Below are 23852 nucleotides of genomic sequence, written 5' to 3'. Positions count from 1 at the left end.
CTTTAATGCAAGTATGTCTAAGGATGCTTCTCAGACTGATGAGAATCAGGGTATGCCGCTACTTTCTCCCCAAGCATCACAACCTTTAACACCCACCCAAGCGACGCCGTGTTCTTCAACCGCGTCCACTTCATTTACTCTGCAGGATAGGTTTTATCTAAGTTGCCAGTATTGCAGGGCAAATGCAGCAGGACAGAAGCCACTCTGATTCCTGCGACTTCTGATGCTTTGATGGCTGTTTCCGATGTACCCTCACAGGGATCTGAATTGGGGGTCAGGGAACTTCTGTCTGAGGGGGAGCTTTCCGACTCGGGAAGTGTGTTACCTCAGACGGACTCGGACGTCATGTTCTTCAGATTTAAGCTTGAACACCTTTTAAGCTTGAGGTTTTAGCGACTCTGGATGACTGTGACTCTATTGTGGTACCACCAGAGAAATTGTGTAAGATGGACAAGTACTTAGAGGTGCTTACTCTGAGAATCTCGGAAATTATTACGCGGGAATGGGAAAGACCGGGTATCCCGTTCTCACCTTCTCCTAATTTTAAGAAAATGTATCCCATAGCTGACACTGTCCGGGACTCTTGGCAAACAGTCCCTAAGGTGGAGGGAGCTATATCTACCCTGGCTAAGCGTACAACTATTCCTATTGAGGACAGTTGTGCTTTCAAAGATCCTATGGATAAAAAGTTGGAGGGTCTTCTGAAAGTTATTTAATTCATCAGGGTTTCCTTTTACAACCGACGGCCTGCATTGTACCAGTTACAACTGTGGCGGCCTTCTGGTTTGATGCCCTAGAAGAGTCTCTTAAGACTGAGACTCCTTTAGAGGAGATTTTACATAGAATTAAGGCTCTTAAGCTGGCTAATTCTTTTATTACGGATGCCGTCTTTCAGATTGCCAAATTGGCGGCTAAGAATGCTGGATTTGCCATTTTAGCACGTAGAACGTTATGGTTAAAATCTTGGTCTGCTGATGTGTCATCTAAGTCAAAGCTTTTGGCTATTCCTTTCAAAGGAAAGACCCTATTCGGGCCTGACTTGAAAGAAATCAATTCTGACATTACGGGAGGTAAGGGTCATCTCCTACCTCAGGATAAAGCAGCTAAACTGAGGGGTAAACAGAATAATTTTCGTTCCTTTCGGAATTTCAAAGGGGTCCCCTCTCCTTCTTCCGCTAAACAGGAAGGGAATTTTGCTCAAGCCAAGTCTGTCTGGAGACCCAACCAGGTCTGGAACAAGGGTAAACAACCCAAGAAGCCCGCTGCTGCTCCCAAGATAGCATGAAGGGGCGGCCCCCGATCCGGGACCGGATCTAGTAGGGGGCAGACTTACTTTCTTTACCCAGGCTTGGATAAGAGACTTCAGGACCCCTGGACACTGAAGATCGTGTCCCAAGGGTATCAACTGGAATTCAAAAATTCTCTCCCAAGGGGGAGGTTTCTTCATTCACGATTGTCTGTAGACCAGATAAAAAGAGAGGCGTTCTTACGTTGTGTAGAAGACCTCTCTACTATGGGAGTAATTCGTCCCGTTCCAATACTGGAGCAGGGGCAGGGGTTTTACTCAAATCTTTTAGTGGTCCCCAAAAAAGAGGGCACGTTTCAACCTATTTTAGATCTAAAAAGTCTAAACAAGTTTCTCAGAGTCCCATCCTTCAAGATGGAGACTATTCAAACAATTCTACCATTGATCCAGGAGGGTCAATATATGACTACCGTGGACTTGAAGGATGCATATCTTCATATTCCTATCCACAAGGATCATCACCAGTTCCTAAGGTTTGCCTTCCTGGACAAACATTTTCAGTTTGTGGCTCTTCCCTTCGGGTTGGCCACAGCACCCAGGATCTTCACGAAGGTTCTAGGGTCTCTTCTGGCGGTTCTCAGGCCACGGGGCATTGCAGTGGCGCCTTATCTGGACGATATTCTGATCCAGGCGTCGTCTTACCATCTGACAAAATCTCATACAGACATGGTTCTGTCCTTTCTGAGGACTCACGGGTGGAAGGTGAATCTAGAAAAGAGTTCACTAATTCCACAGACAAGGGTTCCCTTCTTGGGAACTCTAATAGATTCTATATCCATGAAAATTTTCTTGACAGAGGTCAGAAAGTTAAAGATCCTGAATACATGCCGAGCCCTTCAGTCCAATCCTCGACCATCAGTGGCTCAGTGCATGTAGGTGATTGATTTGATGGTGGCGGCAATGGACACCATTCCGTTTGCTCGCTTTCATCTCAGACCACTACGACTGTGCATGCTCGGGCAGTGGGATGGAGATTATGCAAATTTGTCTCCTCAGATACACCTGGATCAGGAGAAAAGAGACTCTCTTCTTTGGTGGTTGTCGCCGGATCATCTGTCCCAAGGGACGTGCTTCCGCAGACCCTCTTGGGTGATAGTGACAACGGACACCAGTCTACTAGGCTGGGGTGTGGTCTGGAATTCCCTGAAGGCTCAGGGGGTGTGGACTCGGTCGGAGTCTCTACTTCCAATCAATATTCTGGAATTGAGAGCAATATTCAATGCGCTTCAGGCTTGGCCTCAGTTGGCTTCGGCCAAATTCATCCGATTTCAGTCGGACAACATCACGACTGTGGCTTACATCAATCATCATGGAGGAACGAGGAGTTCTTTATCGATGACAGAAGTATCCAAGATAATTCGGTGGGCGGAAGCTTACTCTTGTTATCTGTCAGCAATCTACATCCCAGGAGTGGACAATTGGGAAGCGGACTTTTTAAGCAGACAGACGTTTCATCTGGGGGAGTGGGAACTCCATCCGGAGTTCTTTGCCACCCTGATTCTCAGATGGGGCAGACCGGAATTGGATCTGATGGCGTCTCGTCAGAATGCCAAGCTCCCAAGATACAGATCCAGGTTGAGGGATCCTCAGGCCGAACTGATAGATGCCTTGGCAGTGCCTTGGTCGTTCAACCTAGCTTATGTGTTTCCACCGTTTGCTCTCCTTCCCTGGGTGATTGCACGGATCAAACAGGAGAGGGCTTTGGTAATTCTAATCGCACCTGCGGGGCCTCGCAGGACTTGGTATGCCGATCTGGTGGACATGTCCTCTCTGCCGCCGTGGAAGCTCCCATTGAGGCAGGACCTTCTCATTCAGGGACCCTTCCATCATCCGAATCTAGTTTCTCTGCAGCTGACTGCTTGGAGATTGAACGCTTGATTTTATCTGAGCGGGGGTTCTCTGATTCGGTCATTGATACTTTGATTCAGGCACGTAAGCCTGTCACTAGAAAGATCTACCATAAGATATGGCGTAAATATATTTATTGGTGCGAATCCAAGGGCTACTCATGGAGTAGAGTTAGGATTCCCAGGATTTTATCTTTTCTCCAAGAAGGATTGGAGAAAGGGTTATCTGCTTTGTCGATTTTACTACACAAGCGTTTGGCAGATGTTCCAGACGTTCAGTCTTTTTGTCAGGCTCTGACTAGAATCAAGCCTGTGTTTATACCAATTGCTCCATCCTGGAGTTTGAATTTAGTTCTTAATGTTCTTCAAGGAGTTCCGTTTGAACCCATGCATTCCATAGATATTAAGTTGTTATCTATTTTTGGTTGCTATTTCTTCTGCTCGTAGAGTTTCTGAGCTTTCAGCGTTACAATGTGACTCTCCTTATCTTATTTTCCATTCTGCTAAGGTGGTTTTACGTACCAAACCTGGTTTTCTTCCTAAGGTTTTTTCTAATAAGAATATTAATCAGGAAATTGTTGTTCCTTCATTGTGTCCTAATCCTTCTTCTAAGAAGCAGCGTCTGTTGCATAACTTGGACGTGGTCCTTGCCCTGAAGTTTTACTTGCAGGCGACTAAAGACTTTCGTCAATCATCTTCATTATTTATTGTTTTTTTCTGGAAAGCGTAGCGGCCAGAAAGCTACGGCTACCTCTCTTTCTTTTTGTCTGAAGAGTATCATCCGTCTGGCATATGTGACTGCTGGACAGCAGCCTCCTGAAAGAATTACGGCTCATTCCACTAGGGCTGTGGTTTCTTCATGGGCATTTCAAAACAATGCTTCTGTTGAACAGATTTGCAAGGCTGCAATTTGGTCGTCTCTTCACACTTTTTCCAAATTTTCCAAATTTGATACTTTTGTTTCATCTGAGGCTGGTTTTGGGAGAAATGTTCTTCAAGCAGTGGTGCCTTCCGTTTAGGTTCCTGTCTTGTCCCTCCCTTTCATCCGTGTTCTATAGCTTTGATATTGTATCCCATAAGTAAGGAAGAAATCTGTGGAGTCATATCTTGTAAAAGAAAAGGAAATTTATGCTTACCTGATAAATTTATTTCTTTTACGATATGACGAGTCCACGCCCCCCCCTGTCATTTCTAAGACAGGTATTTACTTATTTTTGTCAAACTTCAGTCACCTCTGCACCTTTGGCTTTTCCTTTCTCTTCCTAACTTCGGTCGAATGACTGGAGTGTGAGGGAAGGGAGGAGCTATATATACAGCTCTGCTGTGGTGCTCTTTGCCACTTCCTGTTGACCAGGAGGTGTAATCCCATAAGTAAGGATGAAATCCGTGGACTCGTAAAATAAATAAATTTATCAGGTAAGCATAAATTTCCTTTTTTACCTCTGTGATTACTTTGGGCTCGATTTATCAAAGCCCTACGACAAGTTCTCACAAGAACTTGCTCACCATAATTTAACAAGCAGCGGTCACCAGACCGCGGCTTCCCTAACCTCTTTGCCACTTCCCTAACCTCTTCGCCACCTCTAAGGTGGCGAAATTCTATCTCCGTGGTCTAGTCCGACCGAGGAGATTGACAACTCCTGCCCACGCGTAATTGTCTGTGCGCGGGCAGGGGGCGGGATTGCACGCAAGCGCAAAATTGCACTCGTGTGCAATGGTGATTACCTGTGGGTAATTTCACCCCGCCACAGGCGAGCTGAGGAGTACAGGGGTGTGTATACGCGCCCCTGTCCGCCTCAGCTTTGATAAATCTAGCCCTTTATATCTAAGCTTCTGCAGACTGCCCCCTTATTTCAGTTCTTTTGACAGACTTGCATTTTAGCTACGTCCTCTACCTGTGAAAAAATGGTCAAATGCTTTCAAATAAGAGGCGGCCTTCAAGGGCTTAGAAATTAGCATATGAGCCTACCTAGGTTTAGCTTTCCACTAAGAATACCAACTCCTTTCTTCTATGGGAGGCATCTGAGAACTCACAAAATTTCTTTTGTGATTCTGAGCATACACTTAAAAAAAAAGTTTGCAGTTTACTTCTATTATCAAATTTGCTTCGTTCTTAGGATATTCTTTGTTGAAGAGATACCTAAGTAGGCATCTGGAGCACTACATGACAGGAAATAGTGCTGCCATCTAGTGCTCTTGCAAATGGATAACATTCTTGCAAAACTGAAGCCATATAGTGCTCCAGAAATGGGCTGGCTCCTAAGCATACGTCCCTGCTTTTCAACAAAAGATACAAAGAGAATAAATTAGAAAGTTATTTAAAATTGCATGCTCTATCTAAACAAAAAGGTTTTATTACCATTTACATGAAAACTGTGCTATGAGTAATTGTGTCAGACTTCTATGGGTTACTTGTTATTTCTTTATGAAGATGATAATTAGGATACAAACAAAACATTTGCACATTGCAATCTCAGGGTCAAATAAGTGCAAGACTCCCTGTCATACTTGTGTCACAGAGGTGAACCGTTCTGTCCCCTTTGTCAAACATCACAGACAATTGATCATTTAAATGACAGTGACATCAACAGATGCTGCCTTCTGTGTGTGAACGCAGCATAACAAAGTTAGCTTAGATGGACAGGTATGTGAAATATATGTCGCAGGAGAAAGAAATAAGACACGTGTAACATTTTATATGACCCTAAGGGGCCGAGCGGACATGATACGATGTAGCGTACTATGTCTGCTGCAGATAGATAAATGCCGACAGAACTGCTTGTGCAATGCCGCCCCCTGCAGATTCACATCCAATCGGCCGCTAGCAGGGGGTGTCAATCAGCCCGATCGTGTAGGTTTGGGCGGATTGAAGACGCAACCTTTAGAGGCAGCGGACAAGTTATGGCTCGCACGGAAACAGGGGCATCAAGCTCCATTCAGAGCTTGTTAATTCAGCCACTAAGAATCTATTTAAATATAATCAAGTGCATGGCAGAGAACAAAGACTTCTGTTATTGATGAAAGATAAAATGTGAAAGGGAAATAGAATTCAAAATTAGACTTTGGCTTCTATTATTAAATTCACTTCTTTATTTTAGTTTTTTTGGTTGAAACTTAGCTACTTTCCATGACAACATACCTGTGGCAACAGTTTTTGCAAGAATCTTTGCAACAATGTTACAAAAATAGTGATCAAGACACAAGCACCCTCCCAAGTCTATCTGCATATCCTCTCATTGATAGGAGCTAAGTTTCAAAAAGCATACCAAGAAAAAGAGGTACATTTAATTATAAATAAAAAAATAAAGCAATAGGGGCCCATTTAGCAAGCTCCGAATGGAGCTTGTGGGCCCGTGTTTCTGGCAAGTCTTCAGACTCGCCAGAAACACAAGTTATGGAGCAGCGGTCTAAAGACCGCTGCGCCATAACCCTGTCCGCCTGCCCTGATAAGACAGACAGAAATCACCATAATTCAACCCGATCGAGTACGATCGGGTTGATTAACAACCCCCTGATGGCGGCCGATTGGCCGCGAATCTGTAGGGGGCGACGTTGCACCAGAAGCTCTTGTGAGCTGCTGGTGCAATGCTGAATATGGAGACCGTATTGCTCTCCGCATTCAGCGATGTCTGTCGAACCTGATCCGCACTGTCGGACAGGTCCGACAGACATTTGATAAATCGGCCTCATAGTCTAGTCAAAATTAAACTTTCATGATTCAGATAGAGCAGGCAATTTTAAGCCACTTTTTAATTTACTCCTATTATAAATTTTTCTTTGTTCTCTTGGTATCTTTATTTGATCTAAATGTAGCCCCCAATCAGCAAGCGCTACCCAGGATGATGAAATCTATTGCTTTGACAAGGAGTTTGCACATTTACAACCTCCTTCTGCCATCTCATGTGTGTAGAGCTCAGTAAGTCACAAAAATAAAATCTGACATTAACGAAAATGAGTAAATTGCTGGTTGTCTTTGCAAGGGACGCAGAGGATATTACAAGCCATCAGGATGTGATGTATTATTTGTTGGTTTTATTTCTATTTGCATTATTGTTGTTGTTCTTATTATTAATAATAATGTCTTTGTGGAACAGTATCCGTACAGAGAAAGTGATCTGAGCAAGATAGTTCTGCATCTGATTCACATCACAGTCAATACCCTCAATGCCCAGTATCACAGCTGCAAACCCCATGCGACCGCTGGACCCCTGTATAGTGATAACAGCAACATCAGTAGATACAGCGAGAAAGAAAAAGGTGATATTTTTTCTTTATTTTGTGATCACATGAGAGCAGTATGTGCTGGAAGCTCTTTCACCTCACAATCTTTTAACTGCAGCCCAGGTCTAACACAAAGTAATTTGCTGATCTGCTCTAGTAAGCCAACAGTTCATGTACACATATATGGGCCTATTTACTAAAGTGCGGACGGACATGATGCGATGTAGCGTATCATGTCCGCCGCACATCGATAAATGCCGATAGCATACGCTGTCTGCATTTATCATTGCACAAGCAGTTCTGGTGAACTGCCTGTGCAATGCTGCCCCCTGCCGATTTGTGGCCAATCAGCCGCTTAAAGGGGGTGTCAATCAGCCCGATCGTATAGGATTGGGCGGATTGAAGACCGCAGCCTCAGAGGCAGCAGACAAGTTATGGAGCAGCGGTCTTTAGACCGCTGCTTCATAACTACTGTTTCTGGCGAGCCTGAAGGCTCACACGGAAACAGGAGCATCAAGCTCCATTCGGAGCTTGATAATTCGGCCCCATAGATGCATTGGAGCCCTTTGCAGTAAAGTAGTTGAAAATATGAAAAATATGCAATATTCATATTTAATAAACTGTTAAACTATCTATTTAATGTAAATATTTCAAATTCCAATGTTCTTCAAAATAGGGCAATGTGTTCTAAATATTTATAAATAGATTTACCTATATATATATATATATATATATATATATATATATATATATATATGTACTGTATATATCTATACCTACACATAATGATATATATATACCTATATATATATATATATTATATATAGCTATTGGTATATATTTTACCAAAAAATCATATATATACAGTGGGAAAAAAAGTATTTAGTCAGTCACCAATTGTGCAAGTTCTCCCACTTAAGAAGATGAGAGAGGCCTGTAATTTTCATCATAGGTATACCTCAACTATGAGAGACAAAATGTGGAAACAAATCCAGACAATCACATTGTCTGATTTGGAAATAATTTATTTGCAAATTATGGTGGAAAATAAGTATTTGGTCACCTACAAACAAGCAAGATTTCTGGCTCTCACATACCTGTATCTTCTTCTTTAAGAGGCTCCTCTGTCCTCCACTCATTACCTGTATTAATGGCACCTGTTTGAACTTGTTATCAGTATAAAAGACACCTGTCCACAACCTCAAACAGTCACACTCCAAACTCCACTATGGTGAAGACCAAAGAGCCGTCGAAGGACACCAGAAACAAAATTGTAGACCTGCACCAGGCTGGGAAGACTGAATCTGCAATAGGCAAGCAGCTTGGTGTGAAGAAATCAACTGTGGGAGCAATAATTAGAAAATGGAAGACATACAAGACAACTGATAATCTCCCTCGATCTGGGGCTCCACGCAATATCTCACCCTGTGGGGTCAAAATGATCACAAGAACGGTGAGCAAACATCCCAGAACCACACAGGGGGACCTAGTGAATGACCTGCAGAGAGCTGGACCAACGTAACAGAGGCTACCATCAGTAACACACTACGCTGCCAGGGACTCAGATCCTACAGTGCCAGACGTGTCCCCCTGCTTAAGCCAGTACATGTCCGGGCCAGTCTGAAGTATGCTAGAGAGCATTTGGATGATCCAGAAGCAGATTGGGAGAATGTCATATGGTCAGATGAAACCAAAGTAGAACTGTTTGGTAGAAACACAACTTGTCGTGTTTGGAGGAGAGAGAACACCATACCTACTGTGAAGCATGGGGGTGGCAACATCATGTTTTTGGGCTGTTTCTCTGCAAAGGAAACAGGACGACTGATCCGTGTACATGAAAGAATGAATGGGGCCATGTATCGTGAGATGTTGAGTGCAAACCTCCTTCCATCAGCAAGGGCATTGAAGATGAAATGTGGCTGGGTCTTTCAGCATGACAATGATCCCAAACACACCGCCCGGGCAACGAAGGAGTGGCTTCATAAGAAGCATTTCAAGGTCCAGATCTCAACCCCATAGAAAACCTTTGGAGGGAGGTGAAAGTCTGTGTTGCCCAGCGACAGCCCCAAAACATCACTGCTCTAGAGGAGATCTGCATGCAGGAATGGGCCAACATACCAGCAACAGTGTGTGACAACCTTGTAAAGACTTACAGAAAATGTTTGACCTCTGTCATTGCCAACAAAGGATATATAACAAAGTATTGAGATGAACTTTTGATATTGACCAAATACTTATTTTCCACCATAATTTGCAAATAAATTCTTTCCAAATCAGACAATGTGATTGTCTGGATTTGTTTCCACATTTTGTCTCTCATAGTTGAGGTATACCTATGATGAAAATTACAGGCCTCTCTCTCTTCTTATGTGGGAGAACTTGCACAATTGGTGGCTGACTAAATACTTTTTTTCCCCACTGTATATATATATATATATATATATATATATATATATATATATATATATATATATATATATATACCCAGGGTGATGAAATCTCTTTGACAAGGTGTTTGCCCATCTAAAACATCCTTCTGCCATCTCATGTGTGTAGAGCTCTGTAAGTCACAAAAATAAAATCTGATATGTCAATCGGCTGCTAGCAGGGGGTGTCAATCAGCCAGATTGTATAGGATCGGCCGGATTAATGTCCTCAGTCTCATAACTGCTGTTTCCTGATGAGCCTGAAGGCTTGTGCGGAAACAGGAGCATCAGGGGCCTTTCGGGCCTTGATAAATCGGCCCCTATGTGAGAATACGTTGACGTGGTCAAAATATTCGCTTGAAAACACAACGCACGCTAACTTTTTACTTTCAAATCATAATGGATTTCAAATAGAAGCTAGCAGTAAGGCTCAAATTCTGTATTGCATTAAAATAGTAAATATAAGTTAAAGATACATTAGACATTTTGGCATTTTGTTATAAAGGTACAATTAAATGTAGAAAAACTAACTATGCAATATACTTGTATTACTTATTTTGCCACTTTTTCCTGTAATTTAAGCGTGAAAGTTTCATGCTAGGCATTTCCACCAGCGCAAGCCTCCAGCCTCTGAGAGAACTATTAGTTTCTGATATATTTTATAATTTGTTTTATACATTTGCAAAAAGCATCTGTTTTTTTAACGTAGTAATGCCTCTTTCAAAAATATTTTCATTTCAGTCCACATTCTTATTCTCTGATATCTTCATTTTGTTACCAGAGGAGGACAGTGTCTTTGATGAATCAGATATCCATGATACGCCCACTGGAGCTGGTAACAAAGAATCCCAAACATTCTTTGCTCGGTTAAAACGGATTGGAGGAAGCAAGATGGTGAAATACCAACAAGTGGACATGAATGCCCAGAAAAGTATGAATAATATTCTTTCATTTCTCTTAGCTATTTACTTCACCTCTGCTCAATAAATAAGTTCCTAATGTGTAACGTGCTTAAAAGCCACATAAAAATCAAACTGGAACTTCCTGCTTGGACTTATTTGTAAATAAATAAATACAAATTTAAATCAAGCGATCGTTCATGCAATTGTGTGATTTCAGTGATGGGATCAGGTCAAGGGGGAGTGCCTATGACACTAGGCATGCCCTCCAGCCTGCGATCCCATTTAGGAAGCTTTTATGGCTTTAGTACAGTCAAACCGCTTAGACATTCAATGTCGTCCTAGCGGCGCTAAAGCCCAGCGCAGTTAGGAAGACATGGAAAGTCCTAAGGGCATGAAGGGTTAAAATAAATAAATTATGCAAACTTTCAGATTTCTGAGGTAGCTGTTAACTTCTGTCTTTGTTACATTATTTGGGTTGTATTGTATGTCAAAGATTATAGTTGTAGGCATAGGAAATGCTTATTTTCCTATACAAAATGGCAATAAATATTGTCATCTATGTGCCCTGATTAATTGCTTCTGAAAGGGGCTGCTAGAAATCATAAACGTTCTCTCTAGGAATTCTAGTATTTGTAGTTGTGACCTTCTTGCAGTTAAAGAGATTATTTGAATGCAGTTTTTTATTCAATACATTATTTTTAAACCAAACAGCAAAATAACAAAATGCAAAGTGGGATATATGGTTTGGCATAAAATCCACATGATTCTAGGTTTCCCAAATTATTATTAACCATAAAATTAAATGTCTTAAAATGGACATCTACGATCAGAAAGGGTTGAAGATTCTTTTTAATTAGGATAATTTTTTTCTAATTCTCTTACTCTATTTATGTGTAAAATCTATTTTATTTTACAACCATATTCATAAATTATCGCCATTGAAAAGTTCTAAATAAAGATAATTTATTGTTTCGGACTACAGATTTTGGATTACAAAAAGGGATAGTCTAAAACCAGGTCTGGGAGTGTTAAAGTTGTGATTGTTTAATAATTAATTGTTTGTAACAAACATTAAGGTATTAGTTAAAATTTTCCTTATTCTCATTACTTTTTTATTAAAGGTGAAATTGAACTGGCTGAATATAGAGAATCTGGTGCCTTACAAGATAGCATTTTGCGTTGTGCGAGAGAAGAAAGTTTTCAAAAAAAGAAGCTGCGCTCTCTAAAGCAGAAGTCACTTGATATTGGCAATACAGACTCTTTGTTATTTACTTTGGATGAACATCGCAGGAAGTCCTGCATAGATCGCTGTGAGTTAGGCCACACTGACACACAAAAGCTAAATGACTATGATCGATCAAATCAGAACTCTACGACACTAATTGAGAATGCTGATATAAATGAAAATAAAACAGGAATAGAAAGTTTAAATGAAACCCGGAGACCTGTGATACCGGAGGTTAGACTTAGTTGCATGGAAACTTTTGAAGTAAAGGTGGATTCTCCAGTCAAGCAATCTCTTCCTAGAGAAGACTTAGATCTAATAGACTTGTCTTCAGATTCAACATCAGGGCCTGAAAAGCAATCAATCTTATCAACATCTGACAGTGATTCTCTAGTATTTGAGCCACTGCCTCCCTTAAGGATCGTGGAAAGTGATGATGAAGAATTCCAGATTATCAGCAATGGCAAGCTGGTAGTCTCAGCCTCCTCAACTCCCATGAGTGCCTCAGTACTTAGTTTAAGCATGATGCCACTGGTACAAGTTAGTATAGAGGATTGTTCTAAAGATTTTTCTGCCAAAGATTTTAGCTTTAATCCAGCATTACGAACCGAGGATAGCCCATCTCACACGGCTGAAGATCAAAAAGACTTTGAAGAGTTGACTAAGCCTGGGGACATGCTTGAAGTCTTCATTGGGAGTCCTCTTACACTAAAGCAAAAGAGAGACCAACTGCGCAAAGCCTGTGCTCTCTCTGAGATGTCTGTTGATGATCATTTTGAAGACACTGGAGAAGAAAACAAATCTGAAGAAAAAGGTGAACTATTGTCTGCCCCAGAAATAACTGGAAACCAGAAAGATAGCAGTAAGCCTGATGCAAGCACTGAATCAGACACAGAGCAAAATGCAGAACAGAAAGAAGAAGCCGAAGAATCAGAGTTTAAAATCCAAATTGTTCCTCGACAAAGGAAACAGAGAAAGATTGCAGTGAGTGCCATTCAGAGAGAATACCTGGATATCACATTCAACATTCTAGATAAGCTAGGAGAACAAAAAGATGCAGGTAATCTCTTTACAGCTTTGTCATTGAAGTAATTTAATACAATATGAGGTACCCCTATGTTGTTTGTTCTTCTAGGTTCCATGTTATTGGAAGCATAACCTGGAGCAGCGGTAGCATAGACTTTTTCACTAAGATATTCCATTTGTTTTTCTTTTAATTTTTAATTATTTCATTATTTATTATTATTATTTATTTATTTAATTTTTCACAGACACACACATACATATACAATATATATATATATATATATATATATATATATATATATGTCAGCGTACAAGGCAGATGCCCTTGGGGGGGGATTGAGTATATATATATATATATATATATATATGTATATAAACATACACATTTTTACACATTTGCAGAGATTCAGATTGCCTCTGTTGTATAGTTATAAATAAATATGTATATTGATAACCATATTGTTTGTGAATTTTTTTTTTTTTTTTTTTTTTTTTAAAGTCAGCCATAAAAAACAAAATACATGCTTGAAGAAAATATAAACAACAAATGAGAGTAATTATACACATCTTGACAAATATAACATACATCTGTATATTTACATATTCTCAATATCTTTTCTCGTGAGTAAATCTTGCAAAACAGATAGAAGAAAGAAAGGGAAAGGAAGAAAAAGAGAAGAAAAAAAAAAAAAAAAGGGAAATGTTGTGAATTCTCTACTCCAACGTCCCCCTCCCCCTGTCTCCCCCTGTCCCCCTCATCCTATACAAAGGGTTGTTAGTACCATAGTACCAAGATACAGGGAATATATTGCGTAAAATTAGGCCTTCAAAATATACAGATCTCTGAAATGCTTTGGTAAGTATGTATTGTGTGGGGAGCGGATAAGTCTGTATTACTTTCAGCCATTTGTTAAAGAATCGTTGTATTTGCTTCTCACTTGTACTGGAAACATTATATTGCTCAAACATAATCTGTGCTTTGACCGCTTGGGGAAATAGACTAAAAGGAGGGGTTTTATTATTTTTCCAATTTTTCAGTATTAGATTCCTAACTATTAAGATGATGGTATTACTTAGATTATGGGATACTGAGTCTGGTACCATAAAATTTTTTTTTTTTAAATCAAATGAAAAGGGCTCCTGTATATTCTTATTTAACCAATAATTTACTTTGCGCCAAAGCTGATTTATTTTTGGACAGTACCAGAAACAGTGAAGTAAATTTGCTAGAGGAGATTTGCATTTATAGCACTGTCCTTGCTGTTCTGATGACCAGCGAGTATGTCTTTTGGGTGAAATGTATGCGTTATTGAGAAGTTTTAAGTGAGATTCCTTCCAGGAGAAGGGAAGGGGCGTGTCATTCACCCATTTAATGCTTTTATTAATTATTTCATCATTAATTTCTTCAAAATGTCTAGCCCAGTGTGCTGAACATTGGTCCATGATTAGCTGGCCTTGTTTTGCGAGCAATATTTTGCACAATAGCGAGATTGAGTGCTTCCCCTGACTATATGAATTAATATAGTCTCCGACCCTATCATATTTCCCTGGCCATGGCCCCATCTGCAGCTTTTCCTGTATAAAATGGCGGATCTGTAAATATGCATAAAAGGATTTGTTTGAAAGATTATACTGTATGGCAATATTCTCGAACGTGCGTACCCCGAATCCATCGTCTAATAATTGTACTATCGAGGTTAGGCCCTTACTAGCCCAGCCGTCATATATTGTGTATTGAAATCCTGGCTGAAACTCTGGATTACCTCTAATGGGAAGGAAGCTGGATACATGGAAGTTAATCTTTAACCGTGAACAGAGTTGCTGCCATGCTTTAACAGTATTAGAAATACTGGCTAATGTTTTAATTTTTTCAGGGAGTCGTCTATGGGGGCAATGTAAGCCCGCTATAAGGGAGAATGGCTTAATAAGCTCCTCCTCCGCTTTACTATTTGTTAAATAGTTGGCAGAGAGTAGCCAGTCTACTCCAAATCGTGCCAATATGGCTATATTATAAGTCTTAATGTCCGGGAATGCAAGGCCTCCAAATTCCTTAGCTTGAGAGAGCTTTCTAATAGAGAGCATATGTCTACCTTTGTTCCAAATAAGATCCGCACACGCGCTATTGAAGAACTTAATATCTTTATCCAGAATAAATAGCGGCAAGTTGTTCATTATATACAATAGCTGGGGAGAGAGAATAGATTTAATGAGCATTATTTTGGCAGTTAGTGAGAGTGGGAATAGGGACCATCGATGTATTCTATGTATAACATTAGCAAAGAAAGCTGTATAGTTAAGTTTATACCATAGCTCAGGGTCTCTATGTAATTGGATCCCCAAATATCTAAAACTTTCCACTTCTCTGAAATTATGTTGGTGGAAGCTCTCCTTATGTTTATGAACCCATAGTATCTCTGATTTAAGAGTATTTACTTTATAGCCAGAGATTAAACTAAACTGTTCTAGAATTTCAAGCGCTTTTGGAATGTTTCTTTTAGTGTTTTTGAAATAGAGTAGTAGATCGTCGGCGTATAAAGAAAGAACACAAATTTGGGGACCTAATTTTATGCCTGAGATTTCTTTGCGAAGATATATTGCCATAGGTTCTATTGCAATATTAAAAAGCAGGGGAGAGAGAGGGCAGCCCTGTCGTGTCCCTTTTTCTAGTTTAAAAGACGCAGTTTGGCTACCGTTAACCAGAATCATGAAAATGGTGAAATTATAGATGGCTTTCACAAAATGAATTATGTTTCCAGAAAAACCAAAGTTGAACAAAGAATTGTGAAGATGTTGCCAAATAATAGAATCAAAAGCCTTCTCGGCGTCAATCATCACCATGGCAAAATCCTGTTTACATGTTACTTTGTCTCCATAAAGTTTATTCCATAGATGTTCAAGAATCATATATGTTCTACGAATGTTTTTTGTAGGAGATCTGCCCATCATAAAGCCTGACTGATCTGGGTGAATAATCTCCTGTAATACGTTTTTAAGTCTGTTAGCAATAATAGTTGTGAGCAGTTTATAATCTACGTTCAGTAGAGAAATCGGTCTATATGAACCAGGGTCTGAAGTATCTTTATTCTTTTTAAGAATAAGGGTGATGATTGACGCAGAGAAGAATCTGGACATGGCCTTTTTTTTTACATAATACTCATTAAACAGCTGGGTAAGAATAGGCACAATCTCATCTTTAAGTAATCTATAAAACTCAGCAGGTAGTTGATCTGGACCAGGGGCCTTGCCTAGTTTAGCTTCCTCTAAAGCTTTTGTAACTTCCAGAGTTGTTATGGGGAGATTCAATACTTCGATCTGATCAGGAGAGACTACTGGACATGAGATACTATTCCAGAACCTCACACTGTCCTCTGGGTCAATTGTTTTAGCAGTATATATCTTTTGATAATAATAAAAAAACACATTTTTGATATCCGCCAATGCTGTATAGTTCTTATCACCCACTACTAACTGCTCAATCGTATTATTCTTTTTCCTGACTTTGTCAAGTCTGGCAAGATATTTTGCAGATTTACCATAATGTCCTGTGTAAAGGGCATTCATTCTCATTTCTTCCATGGTCAACTTAGATTTTAAGAAAAGATCCCTATCTTGCCTAGCCATCTTATATTTGTCCCAAAATTTCTTTAGCGGTGTAATTACGTAATTTCTGTAAGCATTCGTGACTGTGTTTGATAGCTGCAGTTCACGTGCAATGTATTTCTTTTTGGCTGTGACCATATAGGCTTTAATCTGTCCCCGTAAGAATGCCTTTGCGGCTTCCCAGAAAATTTCTGGTTTATCTGCGTGCAAATAATTGTCAGAGCTATATTCTTGCCATTTATGACGTATCCAATGTTGGGACGGGATATTGTTTATTAGGTGTTTTGGGAAATAGAAATTGTTAGTTGCTTCTGCTAGAGGAGGTCGAAATTCCATTTCGAGAGAGATTATAGCGTGATCAGTGATTACAATGTCATTTATCTGAGCTTTACTTCTGACTTTCAGAAGGGGACTAGAAATTAAAAAAAAATCAATCCGTGAGAAAGATCTATGGGATTTAGATTCACAGGTGTATAATTTAGTATCGGGGTGTTGAATACGCCAAATATCATGTAGTTTAAGATTTTTACAGATCTGACAAAATAAGCGAGTTTTTTTAAGAGGGGGGATATACTGTTTGGGTGTAAATCTATCTAGGGAAGACATAGGGGTTAGATTGAAGTCGCCCGCCACTATAATTTTCTGATCTAAGTTGGGTGATAATTTGATAATAATGTCATCCCAGAAAGCCTGGTCTATATTATTAGGCCCATATATATTGCCCAGAACATATCGAACCCCAGCAATCTCGATATGTAAAATTAACCACCTGTCATGTGTGTCAATTTGGATATTCTGAATGCTATGTTGTAGATTTTTGTTAATAAGGAAAGCGACCCCCTTCCTTCTCCTGGAACAATCTGAAGAGATGACCTTACCTATCCATTTACATTTAAACTTCTCCACCTCTGCTCTCTTTAAATGCGTCTCCTGCAACCATACAATATCTGGTTTGTGTCTGGCAAGTTGTTTGATAATTATTTTCCTTTTACTGGGAGATGTTATTCCGCCAACATTCCAAGAGAGACATTTTAGTTTATCTATCATTGTGCTGGGGTGTCAGGAGTAGGGTAATAATTCATAGAGTATACCATATTCGTATTAACAGGGAGATGGACCAAGGAGGAGAGATGGACAGTAGGAGAGAGAGAGGGCGAAGAGGAGAGAAAAAAAAAAAAAAAGGATAAGAAGGAAAGACAGAAGACAGCACTCAAATCCCTGAGCTGCGGACAAATTACTAGTTTAGACATCTCAAAACACATCAACAATGTTAGCCGCAGCCGGCTAACACACAGTTTAAAAATAAAAAAACACATAATACTCGTGTATGCTTCTAGTTTGACTTATCGTTGTCTGCAATTTTTACCAGATAACTTTCTTATTTTTACAAAATTCCCTGGCTTCTAACACATTATTGAGGATACATTTACCATCTTGTTCCTCTATTACAACTTTAGCTGGGTAAACGAGTCTAGCCTTGAAGCCAGCATTGATCAATTTAGTACAATATGGGGCTAACTCTTTTCTTTTAGAGGCGGTCTCACTGGAATAGTCTTGAAATATTAAAACTTTACTTTGGCCAATATATAGATTCTCCATCTTTCTATAAAGCTTTAAGATATTCATCTTATCCTGATAGTTGAGATATTTAACCATTACTGGTCTGTTATAATTCTTGTCATTTATAGCATCCCTGATTGGCCCCAGCCTATGTGCCCTTTCTACTGGTATTGGTATATCTTTCTGTAAGATACCAACAGCCATGGGGAGAGTTGTATTTGAGAAATGAATTAAATCTACATAATCCCCATTGTCGGGGAGGCCAATTATTTTAAGGTTATTTCGCCTCGAGCGATCTTCTAACTCATGCATTTTTGCTTGGAGCACTTTCAAGGTTTTAGTGTTTGCATCTATATTTTGTTCCTGCTTATATAATATATCCTCATTTGCCGATACCCTGTTTTCAACTTCTGTGAGTCGATTAGAAAACTGTTTAAATTCTGACATTATGTCAGTCATTTGGGTTTTTAACAACTCAAATTGTGGCAAAAACAGATCCGACATATGATTGACTAATGGTTGAGTATCAAGTCTATGCAGTGTTGGTTCATTTACAGTGTCTGTATGTACCTCAGATGTGCGTGGATTTTTGTCTTTCGGTTTGGGGGGCATGATTGGCGAGTTAGCTTTAAAGTTTGTGATAAATTTATCCATGTGCATTTAATCTATAAAAAAGAGAGTGCAGGGGGGAATTTAGTTACAAGCCGGGGCGGGCATAACCCCATAAATTCCAATATTTAAGTGAAAAAGTGTATTTAGTGTAGTGATACTGCTTAATCTCTGCCCAGTGCAAGTGTGATCATGCAAATGTCCTTAGTGGAAAAAAAAAAAAAAAAAAAGGCGAGTGAAGCGTGTGTCTTCCTAGCCAATCATGTCGCCCAATAAGACAAGTTTAAGTGTAATAATATGTGAGGTTCCCTTTTCTCTTCCCTTCTCCTTCTCCCCCTTTTTAAGGAGGATGCTACTGTTATACAGATAACATAAACAAGTTCTACAGGTCGAACATGCCTATACGCTTTATGTTAGACTCTTATATGTCCTATCAATACCTCTATTACCCGTTTACTGCTTAAAACTGTGATACTAAACGGTGCTACTATGTAGTCAACAGGTGTTATTTACAGGTAACAATAAGAGTTCATCAGGAACCTCCTTCTTTAGCTCTTGTGACAATTAAAATGAGGTCTGTATTACTTAATATATTACCGAAGGATACCTATATACAACAAACAACAGTATTGCAATGTATCAGGCTGAACAGGAAAATTTGCAGGAGAGACAATGCACTGTGTTTTTATGATAAGATCACATATCCTCTCTTTAACCATATGCCTGTTGCTATAAAAATAGACACATTAGATACACTTTTCAACAGATTTTTTTTTTTTTTTTTTTCCTTTAATTATGGGGGATATATTCATAAGACATGTCCTTGGGAGTCCGATTCTTATTTGCTTGTGGGGTATTATATTGGGGTCTGTTTTGCAGATATATGACAGTCGTCCCTTCCTTTAACCCTCACAGTTGGGGATCCAGGGCACCACTTGCTAGCGTGGTTTAGGAGTGTATAAACTCTATGAACTGCTGTATCACAGTTGCAACCAAAAGAAAAGGGGATGAGAACCTGTGCCCTCTGACTTATACAGCGGTAGCAGGGTTGTGGGTCCCAACATTGGATAATATGCAAGTCAGTATAGGATTTTTCCTCCCTTATTTTCCCCCCTTTTCTTCCTTTCCCTTAACGTCAGCTTTCCTCTTCCCTTGGATTAACTTTTAGGGAAAGATTACTTGTGTGCGGGAACCTTTTTGATTAAAAGGACTGTGATGCAAAGTAACTCTGAAAGTTCTGAGGACTTTTTCCAGGCAACAACCTCGATTATAAGTACCCAAGTCTATGCTTACAGATTGTAGATCAATCAATTATAAGTACCAAAATCTCTACTTACAGTCTGTAGATCAAATAGCACAAGAAATTGGCAAACCGTGATGTATCAGCTCTGGGAGATTTCCCCAAGCGTGTCCTCTGCTTGTTACTTCGGTCTTTACCAGGAAAGACTTTATCCAGTGCTGTCTTACCCGTAGCCAGGGGCTTTCTGTAAGCTTTTACTCTTTTGGTCCCTCCGCCGAGAAATACTGCTCAACTTGTCAGCCTCCCATACTTTGATTGCATCCAGCAGGACTTTCTATAAAGCCACCAAGGGTAATTCCTGCGGCGGACCTCCAGGCAAGCAATAGTTTTAGCAGGAACAGCAGAAACAGCGGTACTACGTGTCAGGCTCCATCGACCGAGCCAGTCGGCTTGTTCCAGGTCTCCGAACTGTGCACCAGTGATCTAGTGCAAGCGCCCTAGGCAGGCAGATGGCCTGCAGCAACGGGCTAGAAGCAGGGGTTGGTGTAGTTCGAGCTCTCCGCAGCAGCACTCAGCGTTCCTCGTGCTGCGCTAGCTCCTCCCACCGGAACCGGACATTTGTGAATTTTTTATTTTAATTGGCTGGTTTTGAAATGCTATCTTTTTTGGATTTCCTATAACATGTAAAAACATCTGAGTGCATATGGACCCTAGGAAAAATAAATGCCTAGCTGGTAAGCACATATTTAGGTGTAGTACTACCCTAGACACTCAGAAATATGCTGCCGTATGCTGCCGCCAAACCCCCGGCATCCACCCATATTAGCTTATATTGGCCTCATATACTGTATATTTCTCACAAATGTACTGGGCAGGTAAACTATTCACTCATTGTTACCGGACGCACAGAAGAGCACACAGCAGTGATACCGTTTCTGTCGCCTTAGAGACCATTAGAGCTGCATAATGAAATCAAGCTGCAGTCTTAGGTTGCCTAATTAAACATATGTTGTATATATTATGCCATTTCATATTCCACCTTTCTTTACAGTTTTTTTTTTTCCATTTTTTTCAGATGGTTTGCTTTCAAAATTAATTATTTATTTATTCCCTCTGATCACCTGAACATGTTTCCCATAGTCAATAAACATGTTTTGTATAAGTCAATTAAATGAATTTAAAAACACTATGGCCAGATTACAAGTGGAGCGCAAAGGTTTGTTTGCAAGAGATATTGGGGCCGAATTATCAAGCTCCGAATGGAGGTGACAAATTATCAAGCTTCCGAATGGAGCTTGATGCCCCTGTTTCCGCCGGAAACAGTAGTTATGAAGCAGCGATCTAATGTCCGTCCCAACTTTAGTTGGGTTTCGCAATTGTTTGTGCGCAGGTTAAATTGCTCTCGTATTACAAGTTCAAAGTAAACGCAATCGCTTGAGCGAAATCGCGATTTACGCTAGAATGATTACCGCATCCTCAGAGCTGGGGTTAACTGTTTCGCAAAGCAAAAAAGCTTCACAAAACACATCAAAAATACATTACAAAGTACACTTACACTCATAATAACACGATCTAATAAAAAATGATTAAAAAACAATATTGCACATAAATGTTATAAGGGCTCAAAAATATGAGGTCTCAGATGTTCTAAAAAAAAAAAGGCAGGCAAAGGGATTTAACATTGAGATACACACATATACGTCTAAAGATGTATATGCATGTATATATAAATGTCTATATATGTGCACATATGTATTTATGTATTTATATATGTATATATGTATTTAAAGATCTATATACACATATAAGCACCTAAATACATATGTATATACATCTAAACATATATAGAAGTGCATTGGAGCACTTTGCCGTTAAGTAGATGAAAACATGTAAAAGCATATTTATGCAATATTCATTTGAGTATTATAGTGTTTATTTACTGAATATATTTTACATTTCAATGTTCTGCACATAAGGGAATATGTTCTAAGTATTTTTAAATTGATATTCCTATATATATCTGTATATATCTATACCTATATATGTATATATATGTATATATATATATAAATATATATATATATATATATATATATATTTATATATAATGTACCAAAATACCATCATATATATATATGTATTTATGAAAAAATAGAACATATTCTGCTATGTGCAGAACATTGGAATGGGAAATATTTATATTTTCATGTCTGGTTAGTGCACATAGGAATATGCAATCGGGTTTGCGCGTGAGTAGGTTATTTCTCTTGTTAAGTGTATCCAGTCCACGGATCATCCATTACTTGTGGGATATTCTCCTTCCCAACAGTAAGTTGCAAGAGGATCACCCACAGCAGAGCTGCTATATAGCTCCTCCCCTCACTGCCATATCCAGTCATTCTCTTGCAACTCTCAACTAAGATGGAGGTCGTAAGAGGACTGTGGTGTTTTATACTTAGTTTATTTCTTCAATCAAAAGTTTGTTATTTTTAAATGGTACCGGAGTGTACTGTTTATCTCAGGCAGTATTTAGAAGAAGAATCTGCCTGCGTTTTCTATGATCTTAGCAGAAGTAACTAAGATCCTTTGCTGTTCTCACATATTCTGAGGAGTGAGGTAACTTCAGAGGGGGAATAGCGTGCAGGTTTTCCTGTAATAAGGTATGTGCAGTTAAAATATTTTTCTAGGGATGGAATCTGCTAGAAAATGCTGCTGATACCGAAGTAATGTAAGTAAAGCCTTAAATGCAGTGATAGCGACTGGTATCAGGCTTATTAATAGAGATACATACTCTTATAAAAGTGTATTTTAAAACGTTTGCTGGCATGGTTAATAGTTTTTTACATATGTTTGGTGATAAAACTTATTGGGGCCTAGTTTTTTCCACATGGCTGGCTTGAATTTTGCCTAGAAACAGTTCCCTGAGGCTTCCCACTGTTGTAATATGAGTGGGAGGGGCCTATTTTGGCGTTTTTTTGCACAGCAAAAATTACAGACACAGACATCCAGCTTCTTCCTGCATGATCCAGGACTTCTCTGAAGGGCTCAAAAGGTTTCAAAAGTCATATTGAGGGAGGTAAAAAGCCACAGTAGAGCTGTGGCAGTTGTGACTGTTTCAAAAACGTTTTTGTCATTTGTTATTCCGTTTTTGGTATTAAGGGGTTAATCATCCATTTGCAAGTGGGTGCAATGCTCTGCTAACTTATTACATACACTGTAAAAATTTCGTTAGTGTAACTGCATTTTTTCACTGTTATTTCAAAATTTGGGAAAATTTGTGTTTCTTAAAGGCGCAGTAACGTTTTTTATATTGCTTGTAAACTTGTTTTAAAGTGTTTTCCAAGCTTGCTAGTTTCATTGCTAGTCTGTTTAAACATGTCTGATACAGAGGAACCTACTTGTTCATTATGTTTGAAAGCCATGGTGGAGCTCCATAGGAGAATGTGTACTAAATGTATTGATTTCACCTTAAACAGTAAAGATCAGTCTTTATCTATAAAAGAATTATCACCAGAGGGTTCTGTCGAGGGGGAAGTTATGCCGACTAACTCTCCCCACGTGTCAGACCCTTCGCCTCCCGCTCAGGGGACGCACGCTAATATGGCGCCAATTACATCAGGGATGCCCATAGCGATTACCTTGCAGGACATGGCTGCAATCATGAATAATACCCTGTCAGAGGTATTATCTAGATTGCCTGAATTAAGTGGCAAGCGCGATAGCTCTGGGGTTAGGAGAGATACAGAGCGCGCAAATGCTGTTAGAGCCATGTCTGATACTGCGTCACAGTATGCAGAACATGAGGACGGAGAGCTTCAGTCTGTGGGTGACATCTCTGACTCGGGGAAACCTGATTCAGAGATTTCTAATTTTAAATTTAAGCTTGAGAA

General features: G+C 39.6%; 1 protein-coding gene across 1 annotated transcript in view; it reads left to right on the top strand.

Moving 5' to 3' along the window:
• Positions 1–23852, top strand: part of UNC79 (unc-79 homolog, NALCN channel complex subunit) — a 538284-nt gene that overhangs the window by 298485 nt on the left and 215947 nt on the right. The window contains exons 30-32 of the mRNA XM_053710079.1: positions 7248–7410; positions 10582–10731; positions 11824–12987. Coding sequence (XP_053566054.1) covers positions 7248–7410; positions 10582–10731; positions 11824–12987 — 1477 coding nt within the window. The remainder of the gene's footprint in view (positions 1–7247; positions 7411–10581; positions 10732–11823; positions 12988–23852) is intronic.

The sequence above is a fragment of the Bombina bombina genome, chromosome 1 (genome assembly GCF_027579735.1).
Source record: "Bombina bombina isolate aBomBom1 chromosome 1, aBomBom1.pri, whole genome shotgun sequence".
NCBI lineage: Eukaryota > Metazoa > Chordata > Amphibia > Anura > Bombinatoridae > Bombina > Bombina bombina.
This window is presented reverse-complemented; position numbering and strand designations above follow the sequence as displayed.